Source organism: Rhamphochromis sp. 'chilingali' (genome assembly GCF_963969265.1).
Source record: "Rhamphochromis sp. 'chilingali' genome assembly, chromosome: 11".
Classification (NCBI taxonomy): Eukaryota; Metazoa; Chordata; class Actinopteri; order Cichliformes; family Cichlidae; genus Rhamphochromis; species Rhamphochromis sp. 'chilingali'.
The window spans coordinates 12040351-12064624 of NC_137938.1; the positions used below are offsets into that span (position 1 = coordinate 12040351).

Consider the following 24274-nt stretch of genomic DNA (forward strand, 5'->3'; position numbering starts at 1 on the left):
ACCTATTTGTAAAAAAGCTGAATCTACACCCCGACCACCTGTAAGACCTCCAATGAAACGAGGTGTAACACCCATCCTTCCACCCATTTCCACCAAAAAGCTGTAGTGCTGTACCGTTAGAGTAGTTTTTTAACTACCTAACCCCCAACCGGTCTTGACAGAAGCCGCACCATCTGAGCCTGGTTCTGTCGAAGGTTTCTTCTTTTTAAGACAAAGGAGTTTTTCCTTCCCACCGTCGCCCAGTGCTTGCTCAGATGGGATCATTTGATTGTTGGGGTTTTCTTAAACATAAATTGGCCTATTGAAAAAATGTAGTGTTTCTTACTACATTTTATTTTCAATAGACCAATTTATGTTCAAAAAAAAAAAATTACAGCAGAAAAGAAAGCATGGGAGACATCTGATGCATTTCATTGCTTTTTAAAAAATAATTTATAATTTATCTGGAACAAATAAAAGAAAGTAAAAATAATCTTTTGTGGATTCTTTTTCTTCAATAAGTAGTAGAATAGGCAGTTCTTTATACATAAAGCGTAGTGTTTTGTTAAAAAATAAAGTGGCACAGCAGCACTGTGTTAAAGGCCTGTGTTTTTACCATCAGCGTGACAGCACCGTGCCGCCTTTGCAGTTTTAAGGCCCAGGGAAACAAGCCTGCCAGCGCTCTGTAGCGGCTGTGACCGCTGCCGATAAGGAAAGGCTGCTCTTCATAGAGGACTCAAGCTCGGGGAAACGTTTTCTGGTCGACTCTGGCTCCCAGAAGAGCCTCTGGAACTCTTGTGTCGTCTTTACAATGGTATATTATTTAATCTCAAAAAATTTTAAAAATTAAAAAAAATTGGAGATTTCCCGTATCACATAACATGTGCAGGTACACTGGTACAGCACATGTGAGCGAAATTCTTATGTGTGTGCAACAGAGGTGTGCAAAATACAATAACATAAGAACAAGCAAAATATACGAATGGGTAAATCTGAGAATTATAAGAATAAATATATGTACAAATATAAGAGTGTATGTTAGGGCTGTTCGATATAACGATATATATCAAATGACGATATAAAAATGTCTATCGTTTCCTATTACGCTATCGTTTGTTTCGTGATGTCGTAAAATAAACTGTTTACAGCAGTATTTTTCATCGTTTTGACGGTCACCTTAGTGGCTATATTAATTTCTTAAAGTTCTCTCTTTCTCTTATATTTAATATAACCACACTATGGGCGGGCAAGTGCCTGTTTTTACGTGTTTTCGTTAGCAACAATGACGGTAAAACCATCGCGTGGTTCCGCTGTACGCTTGTTTGTTTTCCACGTAAACCTTTCACAATAAAGCTCAAGATCCTGTTGAGACTTTTCAAAACAAACTGAATCACATGAGAGAGTATGCAGAGTTTACAGATGAGAAGCAAACAAAGAGCCGTCAGACTCAAACTATATGTATACACCTGCCCGCCTTCGTAAACAACTAAATGCTATGTTGCCCTATCATTTTTTGATTGGTCCACATGGTATATTTTTTCACCAATAGGAAAGGCTGGGGGAGTTGGGAGGGGGACTGAGTGCTTTCTAGTGTTTTTCCTTATAAAAACCGTTTCTTCCCGCAGTAAATATAAACAACGATAGTATTCAGGAAGAAAACCTGCATATATTATACTGAACATAAAGTTGTTTGCAAAACTTGTGCATAATTTTTACAAATGTACAACTTCTATTCGCATTTCAAGTTATGAAAACAATTCCTTAAACATGTTTGTGGCTTTTACAGTAAAAATGACAAGTATTTTCTACTCGGATTTTGAATTTTTTTTGTCTGAATTTAGATCTATTGTGCAAATATAGTATAAATGAAAAATTAACTCAAATTTCAGATATTTGAGGTTGTGCCAAAAAAAAAAGAAGAAGATTTTTTTAAAGGTGAAATATAGAGGTAAAATCAAAAGTAGTCAAAAACGGCCAATTATACTCTGGACCCCAGAGGGTTACTAAATACATTTACATGTCTTGGTGACTGCAGCTGGAACCTTGGCAAAAAGTGTATGTGTGTGTGTGGAATGCTAGCTACCAGCATTCATAATATAATAGTTACAATAGCAACAGTAACCAGGGGGGTGGGGCTTAAATGACAGAACAAAGACAGGCTACCATGATGTCACATGCCAGGCCACCATGATGTCACATGCCAGGCCACCATGATGTCACATGCCAGGCCACCATGATGTCACATGCCAGGCCATAAAAATCTATAAATAGGGGTGCCTCGACACACAGTTGTAGAATTCCCTTGCAGGTGATTTTAAGCTAGCGATTGAATTGTGTTTTCAGATGAAAGCGCTTATAACCTTCTCCCAAAGTAGAGTACTCTTCCTCCACCCAAACCTAAAATGTATATTTCTAAATACAGGGAAGCAATTGTATTAGAAAATAAATATAAAAATGAACACAGGACCATGGTGCCAAGAACAGTTAAGGCCCCATCTCATCGCGAAATGTGCCCACAGAGGCCAGAAGGCGAAAAACCTGAACACACATTCAGGAAAAAACCAGAACACACAGGCATGAAGAAAGTCATGGCTCAACCTGCTTGTGTGGATACACGCAAAGGGGACAAGCAGCTCCTTGAGAAATCTGGACTTGTCCCCTTTTATTTACAGAAAAACAATTATGGAATCGTTCCAGGCGACCTGCGTAGAAGAAAGGCAGAGAAAGAAAAGGCTAAGCAGGACAATGATGCCTGGTTAACAAAACAACAGGAAACAGTTAAACCACTGGCCGAACAGGAGAAACAAAACATTCTCCAGGGCCTAAAGAGGAGGTTTAATGAGCTAAACTTTGAATATCAATCCCTCCCTTTTACTATCTCCCCTTCACAGCACAAAAAATACAATTACAAAATGTTTCTCGAAGAGGCAATGAGTCAAGTTGAAAAAGACATTGCCCTTTTTGAGGAACATAAATACATTTACGTAGGCAGGGAAGATGCATCTGACGAACAACAGTTACAGCGGACTCCACTGCCACCCATTAGACCGAAAAAGACAAAGTTGACACCCGCTCCTCAAGTCACACAACCAACGAAAAAGGAAACTTTCTCGACCGACAACCTACCACCTTTTCGTAGGATGTGTGTTCCACCTATATCCAGAAGTGGAAAGCAACCTATTCCCATGACTGAGAACCTTCACAGACAACCTATTCCCACCCAACTAGTTATAATTCCACGACCTAGTCCTGTCCCTCTGCCACCTATTTGTAAAAAAGCTGAATCTACACCCCGACCACCTGTAAGACCTCCAATGAAACGAGGTGTAACACCCATCCTTCCACCCATTTCCACCAAAAAGCTGTAGTGCTGTACCGTTAGAGTAGTTTTTTAACTACCTAACCCCCAACCGGTCTTGACAGAAGCCGCACCATCTGAGCCTGGTTCTGTCGAAGGTTTCTTCTTTTTAAGACAAAGGAGTTTTTCCTTCCCACCGTCGCCCAGTGCTTGCTCAGATGGGATCATTTGATTGTTGGGGTTTTCTTAAACATAAATTGGCCTATTGAAAAAATGTAGTGTTTCTTACTACATTTTATTTTCAATAGACCAATTTATGTTCAAAAAAAAAAAATTACAGCAGAAAAGAAAGCATGGGAGACATCTGATGCATTTCATTGCTTTTTAAAAAATAATTTATAATTTATCTGGAACAAATAAAAGAAAGTAAAAATAATCTTTTGTGGATTCTTTTTCTTCAATAAGTAGTAGAATAGGCAGTTCTTTATACATAAAGCGTAGTGTTTTGTTAAAAAATAAAGTGGCACAGCAGCACTGTGTTAAAGGCCTGTGTTTTTACCATCAGCGTGACAGCACCGTGCCGCCTTTGCAGTTTTAAGGCCCAGGGAAACAAGCCTGCCAGCGCTCTGTAGCGGCTGTGACCGCTGCCGATAAGGAAAGGCTGCTCTTCATAGAGGACTCAAGCTCGGGGAAACGTTTTCTGGTCGACTCTGGCTCCCAGAAGAGCCTCTGGAACTCTTGTGTCGTCTTTACAATGGTATATTATTTAATCTCAAAAAATTTTAAAAATTAAAAAAAATTGGAGATTTCCCGTATCACATAACATGTGCAGGTACACTGGTACAGCACATGTGAGCGAAATTCTTATGTGTGTGCAACAGAGGTGTGCAAAATACAATAACATAAGAACAAGCAAAATATACGAATGGGTAAATCTGAGAATTATAAGAATAAATATATGTACAAATATAAGAGTGTATGTTAGGGCTGTTCGATATAACGATATATATCAAATGACGATATAAAAATGTCTATCGTTTCCTATTACGCTATCGTTTGTTTCGTGATGTCGTAAAATAAACTGTTTACAGCAGTATTTTTCATCGTTTTGACGGTCACCTTAGTGGCTATATTAATTTCTTAAAGTTCTCTCTTTCTCTTATATTTAATATAACCACACTATGGGCGGGCAAGTGCCTGTTTTTACGTGTTTTCGTTAGCAACAATGACGGTAAAACCATCGCGTGGTTCCGCTGTACGCTTGTTTGTTTTCCACGTAAACCTTTCACAATAAAGCTCAAGATCCTGTTGAGACTTTTCAAAACAAACTGAATCACATGAGAGAGTATGCAGAGTTTACAGATGAGAAGCAAACAAAGAGCCGTCAGACTCAAACTATATGTATACACCTGCCCGCCTTCGTAAACAACTAAAAGCTATGTTGCCCTATCATTTTTTGATTGGTCCACATGGTATATTTTTTCACCAATAGGAAAGGCTGGGGGAGTTGGGAGGGGGACTGAGTGCTTTCTAGTGTTTTTCCTTATAAAAACCGTTTCTTCCCGCAGTAAATATAAACAACGATAGTATTCAGGAAGAAAACCTGCATATATTATACTGAACATAAAGTTGTTTGCAAAACTTGTGCATAATTTTTACAAATGTACAACTTCTATTCGCATTTCAAGTTATGAAAACAATTCCTTAAACATGTTTGTGGCTTTTACAGTAAAAATGACAAGTATTTTCTACTCGGATTTTGAATTTTTTTTGTCTGAATTTAGATCTATTGTGCAAATATAGTATAAATGAAAAATTAACTCAAATTTCAGATATTTGAGGTTGTGCCAAAAAAAAAAGAAGAAGATTTTTTTAAAGGTGAAATATAGAGGTAAAATCAAAAGTAGTCAAAAACGGCCAATTATACTCTGGACCCCAGAGGGTTACTAAATACATTTACATGTCTTGGTGACTGCAGCTGGAACCTTGGCAAAAAGTGTATGTGTGTGTGTGGAATGCTAGCTACCAGCATTCATAATATAATAGTTACAATAGCAACAGTAACCAGGGGGGTGGGGCTTAAATGACAGAACAAAGACAGGCTACCATGATGTCACATGCCAGGCCACCATGATGTCACATGCCAGGCCACCATGATGTCACATGCCAGGCCATAAAAATCTATAAATAGGGGTGCCTCGACACACAGTTGTAGAATTCCCTTGCAGGTGATTTTAAGCTAGCGATTGAATTGTGTTTTCAGATGAAAGCGCTTATAACCTTCTCCCAAAGTAGAGTACTCTTCCTCCACCCAAACCTAAAATGTATATTTCTAAATACAGGGAAGCAATTGTATTAGAAAATAAATATAAAAATGAACACAGGACCATGGTGCCAAGAACAGTTAAGGCCCCATCTCATCGCGAAATGTGCCCACAGAGGCCAGAAGGCGAAAAACCTGAACACACATTCAGGAAAAAACCAGAACACACAGGCATGAAGAAAGTCATGGCTCAACCTGCTTGTGTGGATACACGCAAAGGGGACAAGCAGCTCCTTGAGAAATCTGGACTTGTCCCCTTTTATTTACAGAAAAACAATTATGGAATCGTTCCAGGCGACCTGCGTAGAAGAAAGGCAGAGAAAGAAAAGGCTAAGCAGGATAATGATGCCTGGTTAACAAAACAACAGGAAACAGTTAAACCACTGGCCGAACAGGAGAAACAAAACATTCTCCAGGGCCTAAAGAGGAGGTTTAATGAGCTAAACTTTGAATATCAATCCCTCCCTTTTACTATCTCCCCTTCACAGCACAAAAAATACAATTACAAAATGTTTCTCGAAGAGGCAATGAGTCAAGTTGAAAAAGACATTGCCCTTTTTGAGGAACATAAATACATTTACGTAGGCAGGGAAGATGCATCTGACGAACAACAGTTACAGCGGACTCCACTGCCACCCATTAGACCGAAAAAGACAAAGTTGACACCCGCTCCTCAAGTCACACAACCAACGAAAAAGGAAACTTTCTCGACCGACAACCTACCACCTTTTCGTAGGATGTGTGTTCCACCTATATCCAGAAGTGGAAAGCAACCTATTCCCATGACTGAGAACCTTCACAGACAACCTATTCCCACCCAACTAGTTATAATTCCACGACCTAGTCCTGTCCCTCTGCCACCTATTTGTAAAAAAGCTGAATCTACACCCCGACCACCTGTAAGACCTCCAATGAAACGAGGTGTAACACCCATCCTTCCACCCATTTCCACCAAAAAGCTGTAGTGCTGTACCGTTAGAGTAGTTTTTTAACTACCTAACCCCCAACCGGTCTTGACAGAAGCCGCACCATCTGAGCCTGGTTCTGTCGAAGGTTTCTTCTTTTTAAGACAAAGGAGTTTTTCCTTCCCACCGTCGCCCAGTGCTTGCTCAGATGGGATCATTTGATTGTTGGGGTTTTCTTAAACATAAATTGGCCTATTGAAAAAATGTAGTGTTTCTTACTACATTTTATTTTCAATAGACCAATTTATGTTCAAAAAAAAAAAAAATTACAGCAGAAAAGAAAGCATGGGAGACATCTGATGCATTTCATTGCTTTTTAAAAAATAATTTATAATTTATCTGGAACAAATAAAAGAAAGTAAAAATAATCTTTTGTGGATTCTTTTTCTTCAATAAGTAGTAGAATAGGCAGTTCTTTATACATAAAGCGTAGTGCTTTGTTAAAAAATAAAGTGGCACAGCGGCACTGTGTTAAAGGCCTGTGTTTTTACCATCAGCGTGACAGCGTTGTGTTGTTTTTAAGTACTGTATAATACTTAAATATGATCAGTTAGACAAAACCAGCTGATGACAAATGTTTTGTCTTGCTTTGTTTTATATTTGGGACAGTTCTTAACCCAGTTTACAGCATGATTTAGCAGATATACATTTGCCCTTCTAAACAGAGAATGTTTCAATTTCACAGGTTTCACCTCAATTCTTTTATCTGCTGAACTAGAACACTTCAAAATGTGTGACAGTACCAGTAGATAACCACATTTCTGCAAGTTTGTTTTTTGCTTGTTCAGCAACTTCAGCAAGTGGTTATTGATGTATCATACTTTCTTCAGTCGTGATGGATTCTGTTTTCAGACAGGGTAAAACATCAGGATGGTGGCTAATACGGAAAGAAAAATGGATGGTGACAGAAAAACAGAGATAGCTTATACTAGACAGAATGGCCTGCATCCCTTGCTGTGTTCTTTTAATTCTTCAGCAAGGCATTTGATGATGACTATGGGTTCTGGACTTCATGTAAATAATTTTCATCCAAATACTAAAAACAATCCTTATGCAACTTTGTCCAATTCATAACTGGGTACTAAAAGGGCTTCAATTCATGAACAGATGATGCAAGACTTCTGTTTAACATCTTTAATAAAAGCTACGAGTGGAAACTTTCATTTAACATCAAGTCTTGGCAGCATACAGAAGTAAAATATGTAAAAAAAATTGAAATTGCCCAACATTTACAGATTTAATGTGCTATATGTGCATGCCGTTGAATGCATATGTATAGGTTTGTGCATGAGTTTTCTAAGGCTGTGTTGTCATTCTCAGTTTAAGAAGCAGCACAAATACAATGGGCCTGCTGAGCCTGACAGCCATAAGCATCCATCATAATGAAACTACCTTTAATGAAACAAGCTCAGGAACTGCCCCTAGACACACACACACCTACAAGTTAAGCACACTAATAACTCATATATATAATCTGTGAAATCTCACATAGAGTGCATTTTGGATGTAACAAGAGCACATCACAAGAAAGCAACAACAAATAAATAAATAAATAAATGACACCCCGCTAAACAATAAATATATCACCAGTGTTGGGACTAACGCGTTATTAAGTAACGCATTACAGTAACTACGTTATTATTGTGGTAACGAGCACGGTAACTAGTTATTATGCCAAAACCAGGAACGCGTTACTCGTTACTGGGATTTAGATAGGCTCGTTATTCGTTACTTCGTGTGGTGGCTATCGCGGAGCTTCCACAGATTCAATAACATTAGCAAGTGGTGGAAGCCAGCAGGTGGATGAGAGAAAGGGAGGCAAGAGGAGAGACCCGAAGCGGCCGCCGGTCCCAGTGTCAGGTGAACTGAACTTCAGGTAAGAAGTTATAACCTGCAGTCCATCTGGGTCAGATATGAACCAAGTTTAGGTGGAGTTTATTTTCGTTATTCTGACTTTTTTGTACTGCGTGCTAGCTAGCATGACGGAGTTTCTATACAGCTGGGTGGGTGCTATGTTACTGATGTTGAACTTTATTTTGTTCATAAGGTTAATTATTAGAGTTGCCAACCGTCCCGTAAAAAACAGAATCGTCTGGTATTCAGAGAAAATATTACGCGTTTCTTATTGAGGTGAAAAGGAACAGTTTGTCCCGGACTTCAGCTACAATGAAAAAGACACAAAGCTGGAGTTATTCTGTGTTTACGCTGCACAGCTGCCTCTTCTTCTCTCATCCTCTCACCCTCCCTCTCCTGTTTCTACTTCAATCATGAAACTGATCAATGATCAGCTGATCGGCTTTTCTCTCTTGTTTATTTATCGCCCACTTTGCGGCAGAAAGAGGAAAGCAACGGATGTCGCGGTAAACAACAGCAGCACTTTTAAGCTTGATCAGCTGTTGTTAGAATTTATTTAATATTAATTTCTAGTATCAGCTGATGTTTGCTGGAGCCACAGCTGTAAAGCTGCTGGTCATGATGTCGGTTTGGATATGTGGTGAGTGGGAAACATGAAGATGAAACCAGGAGATGTCCTTACTGAATCATCAGAGCTGTGATGGAGAAACAGGTTTACCTTTTAGTTAACATGAATGAGTTGAAGGGAAGTTATGAACTGTTTCTGAGAGACAAATAACACCAGGATCCTTTTCTAAGCAGCTGACAGCTGGTAACTGTGCAGGGGCGGGTCTAGCAAAGTGTTGCCAGGGGTCCATGTAGGGAATTAAAAGGGAAAGGGGGGCACAAGGAAATACTTTCTTATTCTCATTTAAAATGTCTCACTTTTAAAAAAATAATTATCTGAGTCTTACAACAAACAATTGATAGATTGATACATATATACCATCAGAACAGTGTACATCACTGTCACAACAGTATTTATTTTCATTCAAAGGCTTTATGATTTTTCCTATAATGCCCGGGACCATTTTTTTGTCCCAGTCCAGCCCTGTATGCAGCTCATCTGCAGTCTGGTGTTACCTACATCTTCCTATTCAGAAGGCAGAATTTCCGAGTTCTGAGTACAATCGAAAGCACCACGACTGCAGTTTTTGTGTTGGATGTAAAAAGCAGGCTAGGATAGAATCAGGCGTGGGATTCCTCTCGTGGAAATGTGCACATTATTTTTTCCTTTCTATTGGTAGGTGGCACAGTGCACTTGTGGTAAGTAAGCAAGCTAGAAGAAGAATCTTGCTGGGTATCCAGTTACGGAAGCAACACATTAACAAGAGAATTCTGAGTAAAACCAAAGTTACTTTCCCTAGTAACTAGTTACTCTGAAAGTAACGAGTAACTTGAAGTAACTGAGTTACTTTTGATAGAAGTAACTAGTAATGTAACTAAGTTACTCATTTAAAGTAACTTACCCAACACTGTATATCACAGAACTTAACTTTGAGTGAGAAAAAAAGAGAAATAGTCTGGAAACAGATGAATTTTCAGTCACTGACACAGTGGGAGTTCTGGCAGACACGTTGCACTAAGAAATGTCTTATTTTTAGAGACTGACCTGAATGTATGTTAGATACTGGTCAACACTGGAGCACTTTGGGATGCTGTAGCCCTTGTAGAAGCTAAATGCAGGTCCAAACATTTCCTCACTGAACCACACCTTGGCAAAGGTGTTGAGGAGGCGCTTGTCATAGTCGTCGGTCACACGACCACCGTATTGAATCTCTCCAATCATGTATCGAACTGTGTTCCAGGACACACCCTAAGGAGATGATAAAACAGTGATAAAGGATGACAAAAAAATTGTTCATGAATGTGCAATATAATTTGTGAGCAGACTGAATACATACACAGTCAGAAAGCTCTAAAACTCCCAGCAGATGGCTGTTGTTGATAAGTATTTACAATATCCTTTCTTTAAATCTCAACCCTTTTAACATTTTTTTATGGTCAAGAGTCCTAATCACACAGAATAATAAGCATTACTCTACCTACCTTCTTAATATCCATGTCATCAAGATGGTTTTGAACAAACTGGACAGTGGCATTAAAATCAGCCTGGTTGAACTCATAGGGAATATTCCATCCCAGGGGGCCATATTTCCTTCTCTCCTGAACTGTGCTGTGAAGAAAGGCTACTGCATACAGCATCGGCCTCCACTGCGCCATGTTACTGACATCCAAAAGGTCCTGGTTTATACCTGGTCAGGGACATGCAGGTCAAAAAGATGTACTGCATGCCCAAAAGGAGGCTAAGTGTAACATCTACAGAAATGTATTGAAATAATCCATAACTGAATAAAGTCAGTTACTTCTAAAACCAAGCATTGCACAAACATGCACACACAGATTTCCTTTTTAGCGAACAGTTAGGATTTGTTGCGTAAATGTGGGAGAAAAGATAGTGAACTGAATATGTCAGTCAAAATAATACCTTCTTTCTGATATAATACCAAACTGCAATTACTAATCGAAATCAGAATTCCCTAGCAGATCATTACATGGAGAAACCTTTGGAATGCAAGCGCGCGGATCCACACAGGTATGCACACGGGTGTTCACTGCTCGTAGACCCAAATTACACCTTTCTTGGCTGCTACTTCGACGCACATCTGTCCTGCGTGCTGCACAACAACATTGAATATTTAGTATTTACGGCTGTTTACACTTAGCTAGATTAATGCGATGGTGTTATGTTTAGTATGTTGCTTTGTTTTTTTTTTCTGCTTGTTTTCTATAAAAAAAAAAATAAAAAAAAAATTCAAGCTGTAGATACGATCTCAATTCCCCTCCAGGAACCATGTCATCTGAGCCAGGAAAAGACAGCTGGTTTCTACATTTTAAAGATTCTTTTCTTTCTTCACCCTTGTTTTGGACCAAAACACAGACTAGATAACTCAGACTTGTTTAAAATTTTACTAACCTTGGGTAACATGGGTAAAAAACAAAATCCGGAATACAATAAATATAGCATCAAACAGGTGTTTCTCCCACATTTCCATCTTTTTATTCACTTACTTATTCCTATCATGGATATCACGAAGTAGAGGTGTTTTGTATATCTGCATCTCCAAATGTACACATCAATATTGGAATATATTTCATTCTCTTAGGTCCTCTTTCTTTATCACATAGATAAATTGGATCTATTAAACTGGCTAGTATTTCTGGACTTCTTTAATGTGAGCTTAAGTGAGCCAAACCTACCGCCATATGTCCTCTTAAGCCCTGCCTTGAGGCCCTGTGGTGGTTCATTGGTGAACTTGATGGACATCTGGAGAAGTGTGATGGGAAAGTGTCTGTGGACCTCAGTGGTCATCCAAAGGCGGAAGCTGTCGTTGACAAAGTCTGTCTCTGTCACAGTGTCCATGAGCTCATCCATGAAGTCCAAACCCAGGTGGCAATTCTGGAGTAAGGCCCAGCCACCCTGGGGACAAACACAGTAGTATGCCTATCATCCATGACGAAGACTATAAATGAGGAGTTCAAGAAAACCCTAAATAATTTCTATAAATTCCAAACCACATTTTTAGAGACAGAACATCTGTATTGCTAAAACAGCAGTAATATCTCACCACTCACATTAGCCATAGTTTGCTGCAGAAGCTTGCGTGCGTGGACCTCTTGTCCTTGACCCATGGATACATAACGGGTCTCGATTTTCAGCTTCTTCCCGAGTGCTATAATGGAGTCAGTTGGATCTGAGCCCATTGAAAGGAAGCAGATGAGAGGTGTTCGTGGGTCCGACTCCTCCCACATCTTCTCTAAATCAAGAATCACCCCTTCAGTGTATTTCTCCCCTACTGCGTCCATTATGTATTTACGGGCCTAAAGGAAAGAATATGATGCAAAGCAGATGTAATTTTTTAAATGCTTTGTAATGCAAAGAGTTGAGCAAAGTAGTCCAATAGTATATATTGGAATAAATTTACTTTCTAGAAAGCTGAGAACTGAGATAATTCTTCAAAGCATTTTCTTTACTGGCTAACTCTTTTTACCCTTAAGGCTAGGGCAACTGTGGACTGGACTGTGAGTTTAACTAAATAAATTGGACTCCAGGCTTGTCTTCAGTGGGCCAGAAAGTTATCCATCAGTAAAACTGAATATCTTTTAGCCACTGTAAATATTCAGGCACAGCAGGCTGGAGGGTGAAAGCTGTATAACAACAAGTTACACAAGCTGCTTCTTATCTCAAGAAGAGCTTTGACCAAGCAGCTTTCAGTGAAGATTAAGAGATTATACATTCTTGTTTTGTGGTCCGTGTCTCATTTATGTAGCTGTATTTTTAAGTCAGGAGGTATCGCTTCCCAAGCTTTAAGCCATTAACTCTCAGATTAGCAACTTTAAGCCTTTTCTCTTTCTTTAGTGGTAATTATTAATTTTAATTGCAGTCTACAGTATACTATTGAAAATGCACTATGATAGAAATGAGAAAAGTAGATTTACATTGCCTGTTCTACTTGTTGTGTTGTATATTATAAAGTAGGCAAAAGCATGACCAAAAAACAGACCAGACAACCAATGTTTGGCTTTCTAATTAAAGAAAATGGATTGGGTGACCCTTAGCCATCCTATGCTGCTATAGGCTGGTTAGACTCTTCTGATGCTTTTAAAGTTTACACTGCGATATTCATACTGTTAATATTTCCCTTCTCACTCCTGTAGTTTATGTTTTGTCCTTGGTCTCTCTATGTTCTCCTTTTCTCTCTCCTCTTTACCCCTCACCAGTCGCAGTAGATGGCCTCCCTTTCTGAACCTAAACCAGCTTCTGCCAAGGACCCGATCATTAATTCTGGAGCACCGTCACCAAAGGCTTGTTCACAGGGGAACTTATAACAGTTATTACAATATTAATGTTCCAAGGAACTTTTTGTTTTGAATTGGCATTATATAAAGAAAACTGAATTTAATCATTGTATCTGTCCTCTATAGCCATGCATAAACATGTCTCTCCTTACCTGTGCGATGGTCCTGTCAGGACACCAGCAGCGTATGAGGAGCAGCCGTCTAAAACAGTCAAGAGACTGGTCATAGGAGTTTGGGACTACTTCCTCCTCTGGGGCCTCCTTGTCAAACCAAGCCTTCCACTGTTTCTCGTTACGACTTATCTGTAAGAAGACTTATCTGTGACAAAAAGCTCTGACGTGGGAAACAAATATAAAACAGGGCAAAACTTTAACTGCATTACAGCACATCAAAATCTGCAGAAAAGATAAAAGAATACTGTGAACACTTCAAACATATTTAGACACAAAGTGATCTTCAAAGTGGCCAACAAAAGAAAGCTAATAAGTAACAACAAAAAAAGACAAAAGAAGGATGAAATGTACCCTGTTTGACTATGTGCACTCCCTCGCTCTCTCTCTGTGTCTCGTCTCCCTTAACTGTTTCTGTGTCCCCCTCGTTGTCTCCTCCCGTTATCTCCCTGGTCCGTCTCATCTCCCTGAATTTTCTTTCCTCCCAGCTCCCGTGTCAAGTTGTGTGACTTGGTCTCTGTCTTAGTGATTCCTGGTTTACTTTGATAGTCTTCTGTCTGGTGTGCATCATGTTCAGTTTTGTGTCCCCGTGTCTCGTTAGTTAGATCACGTTCGGCTGGGTCCCCTCCAGTAGTTTGTTCCCTCGTTTGCCCTGGTGTGTATTTATGTCTGCGTCTCCCTCTGTCCTGTGTCGTGATCTCCCTCATTTCCCCGCTGTATGCTCTGCCTGCCTGTGTAGTTCATGTGTATTCCCAGTTTAATAAGTTTTGTATTCCTGGCGTCCAGCAATAAAGCTGTTCTGAGTGTGAGTCTGCATTTCTGTCCTATCCTGCCTGCTTCACACAGCAATTCATGACAATATAGCTGAGGTCTCATGCATGGAAGAAGTCTTATTTATGGCACTTCATTTTATAACGAGCACAGACAGACACAACATGTAATGCGTGACCTAACTAGATGATTATGCAATAACAGGAGGCCATGAATTGACACTGCTGTAAACACCATGTGCTTCCAAGATGCGATCTGCATGTGTGATAGCACAAAATATGCCAACAGATTGTGCTAATATTGTTATGTTTATCACAACGAAGCACAAAGGAAACTAGACTAGCAGAAGTGGCATGGCAATGGCACGGCAATAACCTTTTAACTGTATAACAGTGGATACAGCTCATCAATATAGCTTTAAACTCTCACATACTTTAGGATCAAATTTAGAAAAAAAAAATTGAGGATATACCCAAGACAGTTTAGCAGTCAGTCATAAGGTAACACATACATAGTGGAGGGACCAATTATTTGATCCCCTGCTGAATTTGTAAGTTGCCAATTTGTAAGTTTCACTTCCAATGAAATGAAAAACAGTCTCTATTTTTAATGGTTGTTTCATTTCAATTTAGAAAGACAGAACATCAACCAAAAATCCAGAAGAAACACATTACATAAAAGTTACAAATTGATTCACCTATCATTGTGAGAAATAAGTACCGTAATTGTCGGGCTATAAGCCGCTACTTTTTGCACAAGCTTTGAACCCTGCGGCTTTTAGTCAGGTGCGGCTTTTCTATGGATTGTCCATGATTTTTGTCATATCGTAAGACGATTTGTTTTATTTGTTCCGCTATTGTACGGCACTACGTTGCCTGGCGGAAGGGCATGTGATCGGACACACATCGGGGTTCAAGAGTAGTATGTTGGTCACATGTCCATCCGCCAGGCAACATAGTGCCGTACAAGTAGCGCGAAAAACAAACTTCAAAGTAGCGCTACACGTTCAGCGGGAGGCGTGGATGACAAGCGGCCATAAACTTGCGAAAAGCAAGTTATGCTCAACTCCACCGGTGGATTCTGACAGCGTGGAAAAGTGTGAAAACATCCACGATCACCAACGGATTTCAAAGGGCTGGACTGCTGCATGATGGAGAGGAGGACACCGCCACGGCCCTTCTGAGGGTGTTCGACTCTGACACTGACAACGAGGATTTCTTTGGTTTTGAAAGTGACAACGAAGGAGAGAAGAAGAGTGGATGACGAAGCCATCATGAGCCTGTTTGTATCCGACACTGGGGAAGATGGTGGGAATGACTGACTTTTCTTCTTGTTAAAGCCGTGTCACTGCACCTGAGCCTAAAAGGTAGTCCGAATCTATTTTTCTGGTGTGCTGTAGGTTATTGTTATGTACTACATTTGTTACTCATTTATGAAGCACAGTACATGTTTCGTACTTGTAATTACCGCTACTTGTACATATACCTAAAAAGTTATGCAAATATGTACCCATAACTTGTTTTTCAAAATATTAATAAAAGTGATGTCTCCAAACAGCCATCTCTTTCCTGACAATTCCCTTTGTGCATATTCTCTTACATATGATAAGTCAACATTGAAACACCTGCGGCTTTTGGTCAGGTGCAGCTAATGTATGTACAAAACAGGATTTTCCCCTGATTTTAGCTTGTGCGGCCAATATACAGGTGCGCTTTGTAGTCCGGGAAATACGGTATTTGATCCCCAAGCAAAACATGACTTAGTTCTTAGATGCCCTTTTTGGCAGCCCAAATTACTGTCTACAGTTCAATCCACAAGATCATTTCTGAAGCAGTAGTAATTGTACTGTGCCCCGTTCTAATGCCAGACTGAAATTCACTTAACACATTAACAAGTAAAGACTGTTTTTGCTCCAAATTTATCGGAGATTCGATAATTTGAGACTGAGGGCAAGTGTTACTCTTCTAAAGGCTCACTTTTACATAACAGGTGAAATAGGCAGTTTTCCATTTTTTTTCTTGGAACAAAAACATAAAGGAAGCAAAAATTCAGTTTAATCCAATTCAATTTGATTTTAATTAAGGTTTATTTTTATTGCTAACTATAGGCTTTATAAAAAAGGAACGTTTTATTTATCTTAAAACAGAGGAAGTGGATAATTTTTTGAAATAAGATGGTTGCAATATGGTCTATAATTAGATGAGACACTTAGATCAAGCAAGGAATTTAAGAAGTAATTTAATGACAGAAACCTTAAAAGCCTGTGTTATGTATCCTGTTAATAGTGACAAATAAATTATAATTAAAATTGTAGTATCACCCTGGCTACAGCGATGAAAAGAAAGTGTGTACAAAGTCAAGACGTAGAAGAAGATAACTGAACATTTTCAAACATCATCACTAAATGCTTGACTAAACCTCAAAACTTCTGTTGAATAACTTAAACTTCTGAATAACATCGAAAGTCAGACCTGTCGTCACAATAATACTGCAAGAAAACTAGCCCATTCGCTTATACCATTGGTGTGTATCTTATGAAGAAATACACAAAGCCAACTTCAATGTCACTTTGCTAAAAGCAGAACAGTTAGAAAGTCCACCACCTCCTCCTTGTCTTTTTTTTTTTCACCACCTCTCTAATCCAGAGCGTTTCACTTTAATTTGCTACACAGCTACAACATCCAGGGGGACCTCAACCAGTCCAGCTTCAGTCCAGGGCTAATCCAATAACATCTAGCAAAAACGTTCCCCACCTGTGGGTGGATGTTGTTCTTGGAAAACTGCTTATTTAGGCCCAAATTATAAACTATCACCATTGCAAAAACTTCAGGCACCGACACATATGGTGGTCAAGTCAGAATCATAAATCACCTTAAACACGCATGTTTTTATCTTTAGTAACAACAGCAATGCCATGGATAACTGTGTGTAATCGAACAAAATTAGAAAAAATTAGGCAGGTTTCCTAATAAAGCTGTATTAACAACATCTTAACAACTAGTTTCTTTAAGAAATCAAGTCACTTCAAAGGGATAAAGCAAGCCCTGCTTCTAAATCTCAATAAAAATGTACCTTTAAAATATTGCTCATATTTAGGCATGTGTGTAATCTTGAAAAAGAGTATGCCCTTTAACAACTACTTACTGCAGTCAGAAAGCTACCTGCTGCTACTTAACATTAAACTGAGAGTTGCTTATGTTTGTCTATTAGCCCTGAAAGCATTAAAGTATTTTAGGGGTTTAGTGCTTTGTTTTATCAGTAATTACTGTTAATTACTCTTCAGCAGAGTGTGTTACAATTTTAAGACCTGCATCTGAAATGCTAATCCAACTATCCCTGTGATTCATGCTTAAAAAAACCAAATGTCTATTTCCAAGTGCACACACACACACACACACACACACACACACACACACACACACACACACACACACACACACACACACACACAGTTTGAGTATGCACACATGCTCAGCCAAAAGTATTTGACTGGAAGTTTCTCCAACTAAGCTCATTTCACAGAGCACTGAGTTTTGACTCCACGGGGACCACAGTGCTGTCATTCATCCACAAGGGTGTGTGTATTTAAGTGTGAGTGACAGTCCATCATGATGAGTGTGTGTCTATGTACAAGAGGGAAATGAAGTGAGCCATGATGAGACTGATATTGACATGCTTACTAGAGCAAAGAAGAGCTGTGAAAAGTATTTAATAAGCACCTTGAGACAACTGCTGTGTATGTGAGTGTGTGAGTGTGCAGGTGTGTATGTGATAGATTAGAACTGCTATCTGAAGACTTAAAAGATAAAAGTCCAAGTGGGTAGACTTTCTGTAGGCTAAAGGACACTATCATACAGCTGTCAAGGCATGTCTAAATTGATCAAGTGTATGTTGTACCTGATCCAGTATATCAGCGAACTGCCAAAGTTTGCTGAGCTCTACAAGATTTAGCCAGGTCATGTCAAGGATCCATTTAGCTGGTTTCTGGGGGCAAGCCTTCAGATCCAAGGATGCACCTCCTGAATAATATGAACATGAACAATTACAGATATAGACACCTGCAAGTATAACTGGAGGATCCAATGCAAAAAATTCAATTTTAAACTCCCAAAATACATAACAAATGTAAAAATGTAAACCCAATCTTCAAAAACACAGAAAAAGTCATCAGAATTGTAATTTGTTGTTTATCAGGCCGGAGCTGACAGATGGTGAAGCTGCGTGCGTGCACCAGACTGTGGCTGTTCTGGTTCTGCCAGTTGCCATTGCTGGGTTTTATCCCCACAGTGAGGAGCACTCCATATCATATTCAGTGAACTGCTACAGTGTCAATATGTTCAAATTCTGCATAGTTTCTGTCATGAGGTTTAAAACCTGTCTACTCCTTGAAATAAACAATAAATATGGTTAAAGAAAAGAATAACAAACAGCAGAAACAGATGGCAATTTTAACAAACCTTCAGGCTGTTTTGATGTGAATGATAGCTTTACAGAAACCCTTGTATTTTCATTTTTATTTCAAAATGGTGTTTTAAAATAAATCTTAAGAAAAAGTAGGGAAAAACAGTTTTTGTCCAGATGAATATGTTTCAGAAAATCTGTCTGTTCATTCTAACAAGCCGTAAGAAATATCATAATCATGTTTACAACCATGTGATCGATCAAACAGGAAGTAGAGTGTTGTTAGCTAAATGATCTATTCGTTAGCTGTAGAATCTTTGGTTCTGGACAATTTGTGAGTCAGCACAGCACTGGCAGCCTTCATGCACTATGTGTCTCAGTATTCAGTGATCCCGCCCTGTAACTTTACATGGTCTAACACTTTGTAGTTTAGCTGATGGTGGAATATCTAGGAGTGAAGAAATTTCCCAAACTCACTTGTTGCAACGGTGGGATGTTGTTAAATTCTTAGTACTAAGAATCTTTGTCAATACAAGCCATGTTTTTTCATAGCTCAGAGCAGATGTGTTGAAACTCATAATTTTGGGTCTTAGCATTTTTATCTTTTATTTGTTTTCCTGCGTTACTGAATAGATTTCATTTGGCGTATTTTAGTAGATCATAGAAATATTGTTGCATTGTTTGATGTTATTTCATGTAACGAAAATTCTATTCTTTATATTTGTAATATGCAGTTAAATACTTAATAAATAAAGAATACTTATGCACATCTAAATGCCAGTAATCAACATGAGTTATGACCCCACTGAAACGTTCCAAATATTCAAACTAACCCATGGTTGCATGTGCTCACAAAAACAACAATTTACCCGTACAAACAAAACCTTCAGTGTTTGCATCTGCCTCTTACCTTTGATGAGTGTGAGGAACTCCTCGTGTTTGACCTTGTTGCTCTGCATGTCTATCTTCAGCGTCATCAGCAAAGTGAAAAGAAACTTGTGGTCCTCATACAGGCCCCGTGCTGCGTACTTATAAACTTCAAAGGTCATGAACTCTATGATGTTGGCGATCCGTTTACTTGTGATAGGGCTTTTAGAAGACCTTTTCAGGGAAATAAACAGGTCTTCTAAATAACATAGCAACTTGAAGATTCTGTTGCTATGTCATAAAATTATACTTGCCAGTAGTAAGAGTGAGAACTTCTCTAAAATCAAATATAAACTACTAGTAATGATTGCACAACTTCATGAAGTAATAACTTGCAGGTTTTTACATTAGAAAGGTATGGTGGTTTAAATGCACAATAGTTCCTTGATTTGAAGTTTGCAAAGACTTTCCAATATACATATAAACACACAACAAATTACTATGGGCAAACCAATTCATTAAGCAGGAAATGGTAAATATCAGCGTATCCTCACCTGGCCAGAGAAAGGTCAAAAAGTCCCAGGAACTGTCTAAGAGACGTCTGATACATGACATTCACCATACTCATCTCTGTAATCAGGAAGTACAGGATGCTGCCCCTGGTGGCCACTGGAATCACACAGGGAAACACAAAAGCACAAACTCCAACAAAACAAGTAATATCGTTCATGAGGACATTTTTAAACAGGTTTTTGAAAGAATGTTCTGTTAACTGTAGCCTCCATCCATCCATCCATTCGCGTCCGCTTATCCTGTTCAGGGTCGCGGGGGGCGCTGGAGCCTATCCCAGCTGTCATAGGGCGAAAGGCGGGGTACACCCTGGACAGGTCGCCAGTCTGTCGCAGGGCCAACACACAGAGACAGACAACCATTCGCACTCACATTCACTCGCACATTCACACCTATGGGCAATTTGGATTAACCAATTAACCTATCCCCACTAACTGTAGCCTGTATTTTTTAAATTAAAACCAATATGTCTCACATTTGTGTAACTGAAGGCTGACTGACACTTTGCAGGCTTACTTAGAAAAACACACAAAAAAAGAGGGAACTTTGTTTTTAAATCATTTTCATTTTCACTTACCTGGCCGGTACTCCTCTCTGGCTGCGTTGATCTGGATCTCAGTCTCTGCGGCAATCTGTAACTTCTGAGTGACTTCTTCAGCCGTACACTTCGTGTTGCTAAGGACAAGAATCAGACTCTCATCATCAACCAAGGAACCCTAAAAAACACACAAACAATTTTTTTTTTTAAAAACGATTATTTTTCACAATTTATATCTTATAAAGCAAAAGAGAAAAAGAAAAAGAAGGCTGCAAACTACTTCTAGTTTTAATTAAAAAACGAGAATGCACAAAACTTGGCCCCAACCTCACCCATGCAAATGAATAAAACATTTTCTCACTGGTGGCAATGTAGTTAACCATTTCTAAAAAGAACATTTCTGACACATTGCGGTTTCTTGCCTGTGTGCTCGTCAGTCGGTAGAGAAGACTGTCTTCTAGTTCCTTCATCTTTCTCTTGTTAGATGTCACATCTTCCAAGAGGTCTGTCCTCTCCTTCTCCAATTCCTGGTGTCATAAAAGCAAAGAAAACACAACCACATGAGCAGATATAGCTGCAGGATGGTGCTAGAGAAAGCCTGTCATTAAAATCAAAGGTCTTTCATTCTGCATTGCTCTGATGAGTTGATTCTGTCTGTGGCTTTAGACTCTTCTCCGGTGCCTGTCTATCATGGTGGCCTCTGGTAGCTGTCTATATTATTCTTACTAATATCTGCAGCCGCGTGAAGGTCAAGAAGCTGAGATTTTGGCAAAAATAATTAATAAATACCTTATCTAAATGAATAGATGAGCAGAATCCTTATGAAGAATAAAAACGCCCCTAGAGGAGAGATAGCCTCAGGGTGATGATAAGACCTGTAAAGCTATGTTGTCGCCCTTTTCTCCGTAGTCCTAAGTAAGCCCCAGCAAATGACTCCAGCTTACCTCGTCTAAGTGTCCAAAAGTGTTATTTCTGCACTGGGGAAAGCAGGTCTTATCAAAATTTACACCACAGCCTTGCCTGCTGGGAGCATAAATTTGACCAGCATGCTAAATCCCTTTTAGAGTATGAGAGACAATAATTGTGATATTTTGTTTTGAGAGTGCGAGAGATTAAACTAAAACAAAATTTGTCTTGTTATCTAAGTCAAATTTAATGGTGGCTCATAAGTAGGCCGACTATCCACATCCCATTAAACTGACTGCCTTTAAGCGGGTATAAAAAAAACAGTCACCACTTCTAAGTGGCAGGTGTGTTTTAAATCAATTAGATTGCTATTTTGATTGTAGATTACAAGCATATTTTCCTAAGAACTGCTGTGTTGGACACTATCACAGCAGGTTGTTATCAATGATAAATGCTCTTTACATATAATGTAATATAATATAATATAATATGAATACACAAATATTTATGAAAATGCTTTTTTTTTTACATTTCCTATAATTTTACTTTTACTATGAGAATTATTATGGTCAAGACAGCAGGCTGGTTTGAAACCAGTGGGTCTGAGAGGACAGAATTAGTATTCATACCCTTTCTATTACTGCATATGAATGATTTCAATAGCTTACAAAGACAGATGTAAGTCATACTGGAGCTGAAAGCTGTGCGTAGAATTGAAGTTTGACTGAAAGTAAAAAGAAACGATTCAACAGTGATGTTGGGTTTGTGAAAACTGCACAAATTGTAAAGACAAGAAGCAGGGCTTATAGCTGAGGTAGTAGTTTTAGCTCTTATTTGATTAAATCCAAATTTAGTACACAGATACAGTAACAAGCCTCTTCCCATCTGGAATAAATCTTTCATTTCATGACCAGCTATCAGCAGAGGGAAAATTGCTTTTCTGTAACAGGACCAGCCTTTTCAGAGTGACAATCAATGAGTCCTGCATTTGGTGCATTTATAATTCACTAATCTATTCCCCAGTGAGACTGACGTCACTTGTCTGTGTCTTTGTGCGTATGCTTGGTACCGATACACGTGAGCACTATTTCTGGGTTACTTTTATTCCCCACTCACACTGTGTTTGACCAAAGCAGGGCGGTTGCAATTGTTTGTATTCAAATGGCGTTCTGATGTCACAGTACAGAGAAAATGAGATTGGGAAAGATGTAGAGAGTCTGCATTTAAATGTTGTTCAAGATTTATTTCAGGTTCTACAAGGATGCACATAAGCAGTATTAATGCAGGGGTACAGTCTAATAGTACATTATGCTAACCTAATTTAAATATGTTCCTTAATTATGTATCGTCTGGCTTTAGTGGCTACCATTTTGAGTACTTGTATACCTGCTTTTCAGTGAGGATGACTCTGCCCAGCAGCTGGTCCTCCAGTCCTCTCATGGTGACAGTGAAGTCAATGATGGAGGTGCGAGCACTTATTTCAGGAGTGTAAGCCGGGTTAGGCAGCTTGGTGGTCATATACAACCTGAAGCCCTTCATCACATCCACTTCTTTGTCACCAAGCTTCACCTGCAAGAGGGTGTATGTGTGTTATTGTTTAGAATATTAAGTCTTACAAATAACATAATAAAGAGCTCAGAGTTGGAATTACTGGTTGGAGTTCTGGTTTTCCATTGGAAATTAATGTGGGTGTATTTGGATGCTAAAAGTTCATATTTTTAGCATCCAAAAGTGCAGAATTAATTTAGAGTGTTCTCATTTGTGTTTTCAGGAAATTGGAATTGTTCAAATCTTTATTAGCAACACAGAAAAGACATTTGCGCACAATATAAATGTTTTTTCTCCAAAAGCGCAAACCATTTTTTCCATTAAAAACATATGAATGTCCTGTTGTACCCAGAGTCTACTTCCAAAGCTTAATTTGGGGTCGTCATTTAGGCTAATGAAACCAAAACCACTCAAACTGTGATCTGCAATTTTCCCAACTACAATTATCTTCAACATTACATAAAACTGAAGCTGCAATAGAGTCAAAATCGGTGCATTTCGCATCTCAGGAACAGGAAGCACTCTGCAAAAGTATGCTGCAATTTCAGCCTTCATCCTGTAAAATCATTTGATTTTTTTATTTTTGTTTTTTTACTAACATGCCCCCAAACACCCACAACTCACGCAACAGCATCAGGTAGCTCCAGTTTGTTTATTTCGCCCCCCAAAAAATAATATTCATTCAAATCAACCAACATCCCATCTGCACTGGCTCAATGCTCCACAGCCTGAACTCCTTTGCATTAGAATGTGAGCTAATACAGGATACCGAATGCACTTTGTGTACTGTATTTAATTTGATGTTACTTTAACAACTGATTGAGTTCGATTTATGTGGTGAATTTAACTTGTTTGGCATCAACAAAAATGATGGAAATAAAAAAGAAAAGGAAGTTTCATTATGCAACAGAAGTCTGTTAAAGTATCGACACTTGCCCTTGTTCTAAGTGGTGACATATTGAATGTTTGTTTCCCTGAGTATGTCTTAAAATTTTATATTTTATTGTATTTTTTGTTAATGTAGCTTTCAAAACTGTCTGAACACCCAAAGCAGAGTCAAGAGAACCAACTGTGCCTTTTTGACAAGATCTAATGATGCCGACCTTCTATAAAAAACAGCAAAATAAAGGAGGAAATAGTACAATGTACACTGCACAGTGTAAACCCTTTTCCCAGACTTACCAA

At 38.9% G+C, this 24274-nt stretch overlaps 1 protein-coding gene across 2 annotated transcripts in view; it reads right to left on the bottom strand.

The window, feature by feature from the left end:
• dnah5 (dynein, axonemal, heavy chain 5) overlaps positions 1–24274 on the bottom strand; it is a 128434-nt gene that overhangs the window by 40530 nt on the left and 63630 nt on the right. For both annotated transcript variants that reach the window (XM_080895545.1, XM_080895544.1), the window contains 11 exons: positions 22928–23110; positions 21058–21162; positions 20675–20813; positions 20082–20196; positions 19571–19761; positions 18157–18278; positions 13471–13620; positions 12095–12340; positions 11720–11939; positions 10508–10713; positions 10071–10274 (listed from right to left, as the gene is read on the bottom strand). In XM_080895545.1, coding sequence (XP_080751671.1) covers positions 10071–10274; positions 10508–10713; positions 11720–11939; positions 12095–12340; positions 13471–13620; positions 18157–18278; positions 19571–19761; positions 20082–20196; positions 20675–20813; positions 21058–21162; positions 22928–23110 — 1881 coding nt within the window. The remainder of the gene's footprint in view (positions 1–10070; positions 10275–10507; positions 10714–11719; positions 11940–12094; positions 12341–13470; positions 13621–18156; positions 18279–19570; positions 19762–20081; positions 20197–20674; positions 20814–21057; positions 21163–22927; positions 23111–24274) is intronic.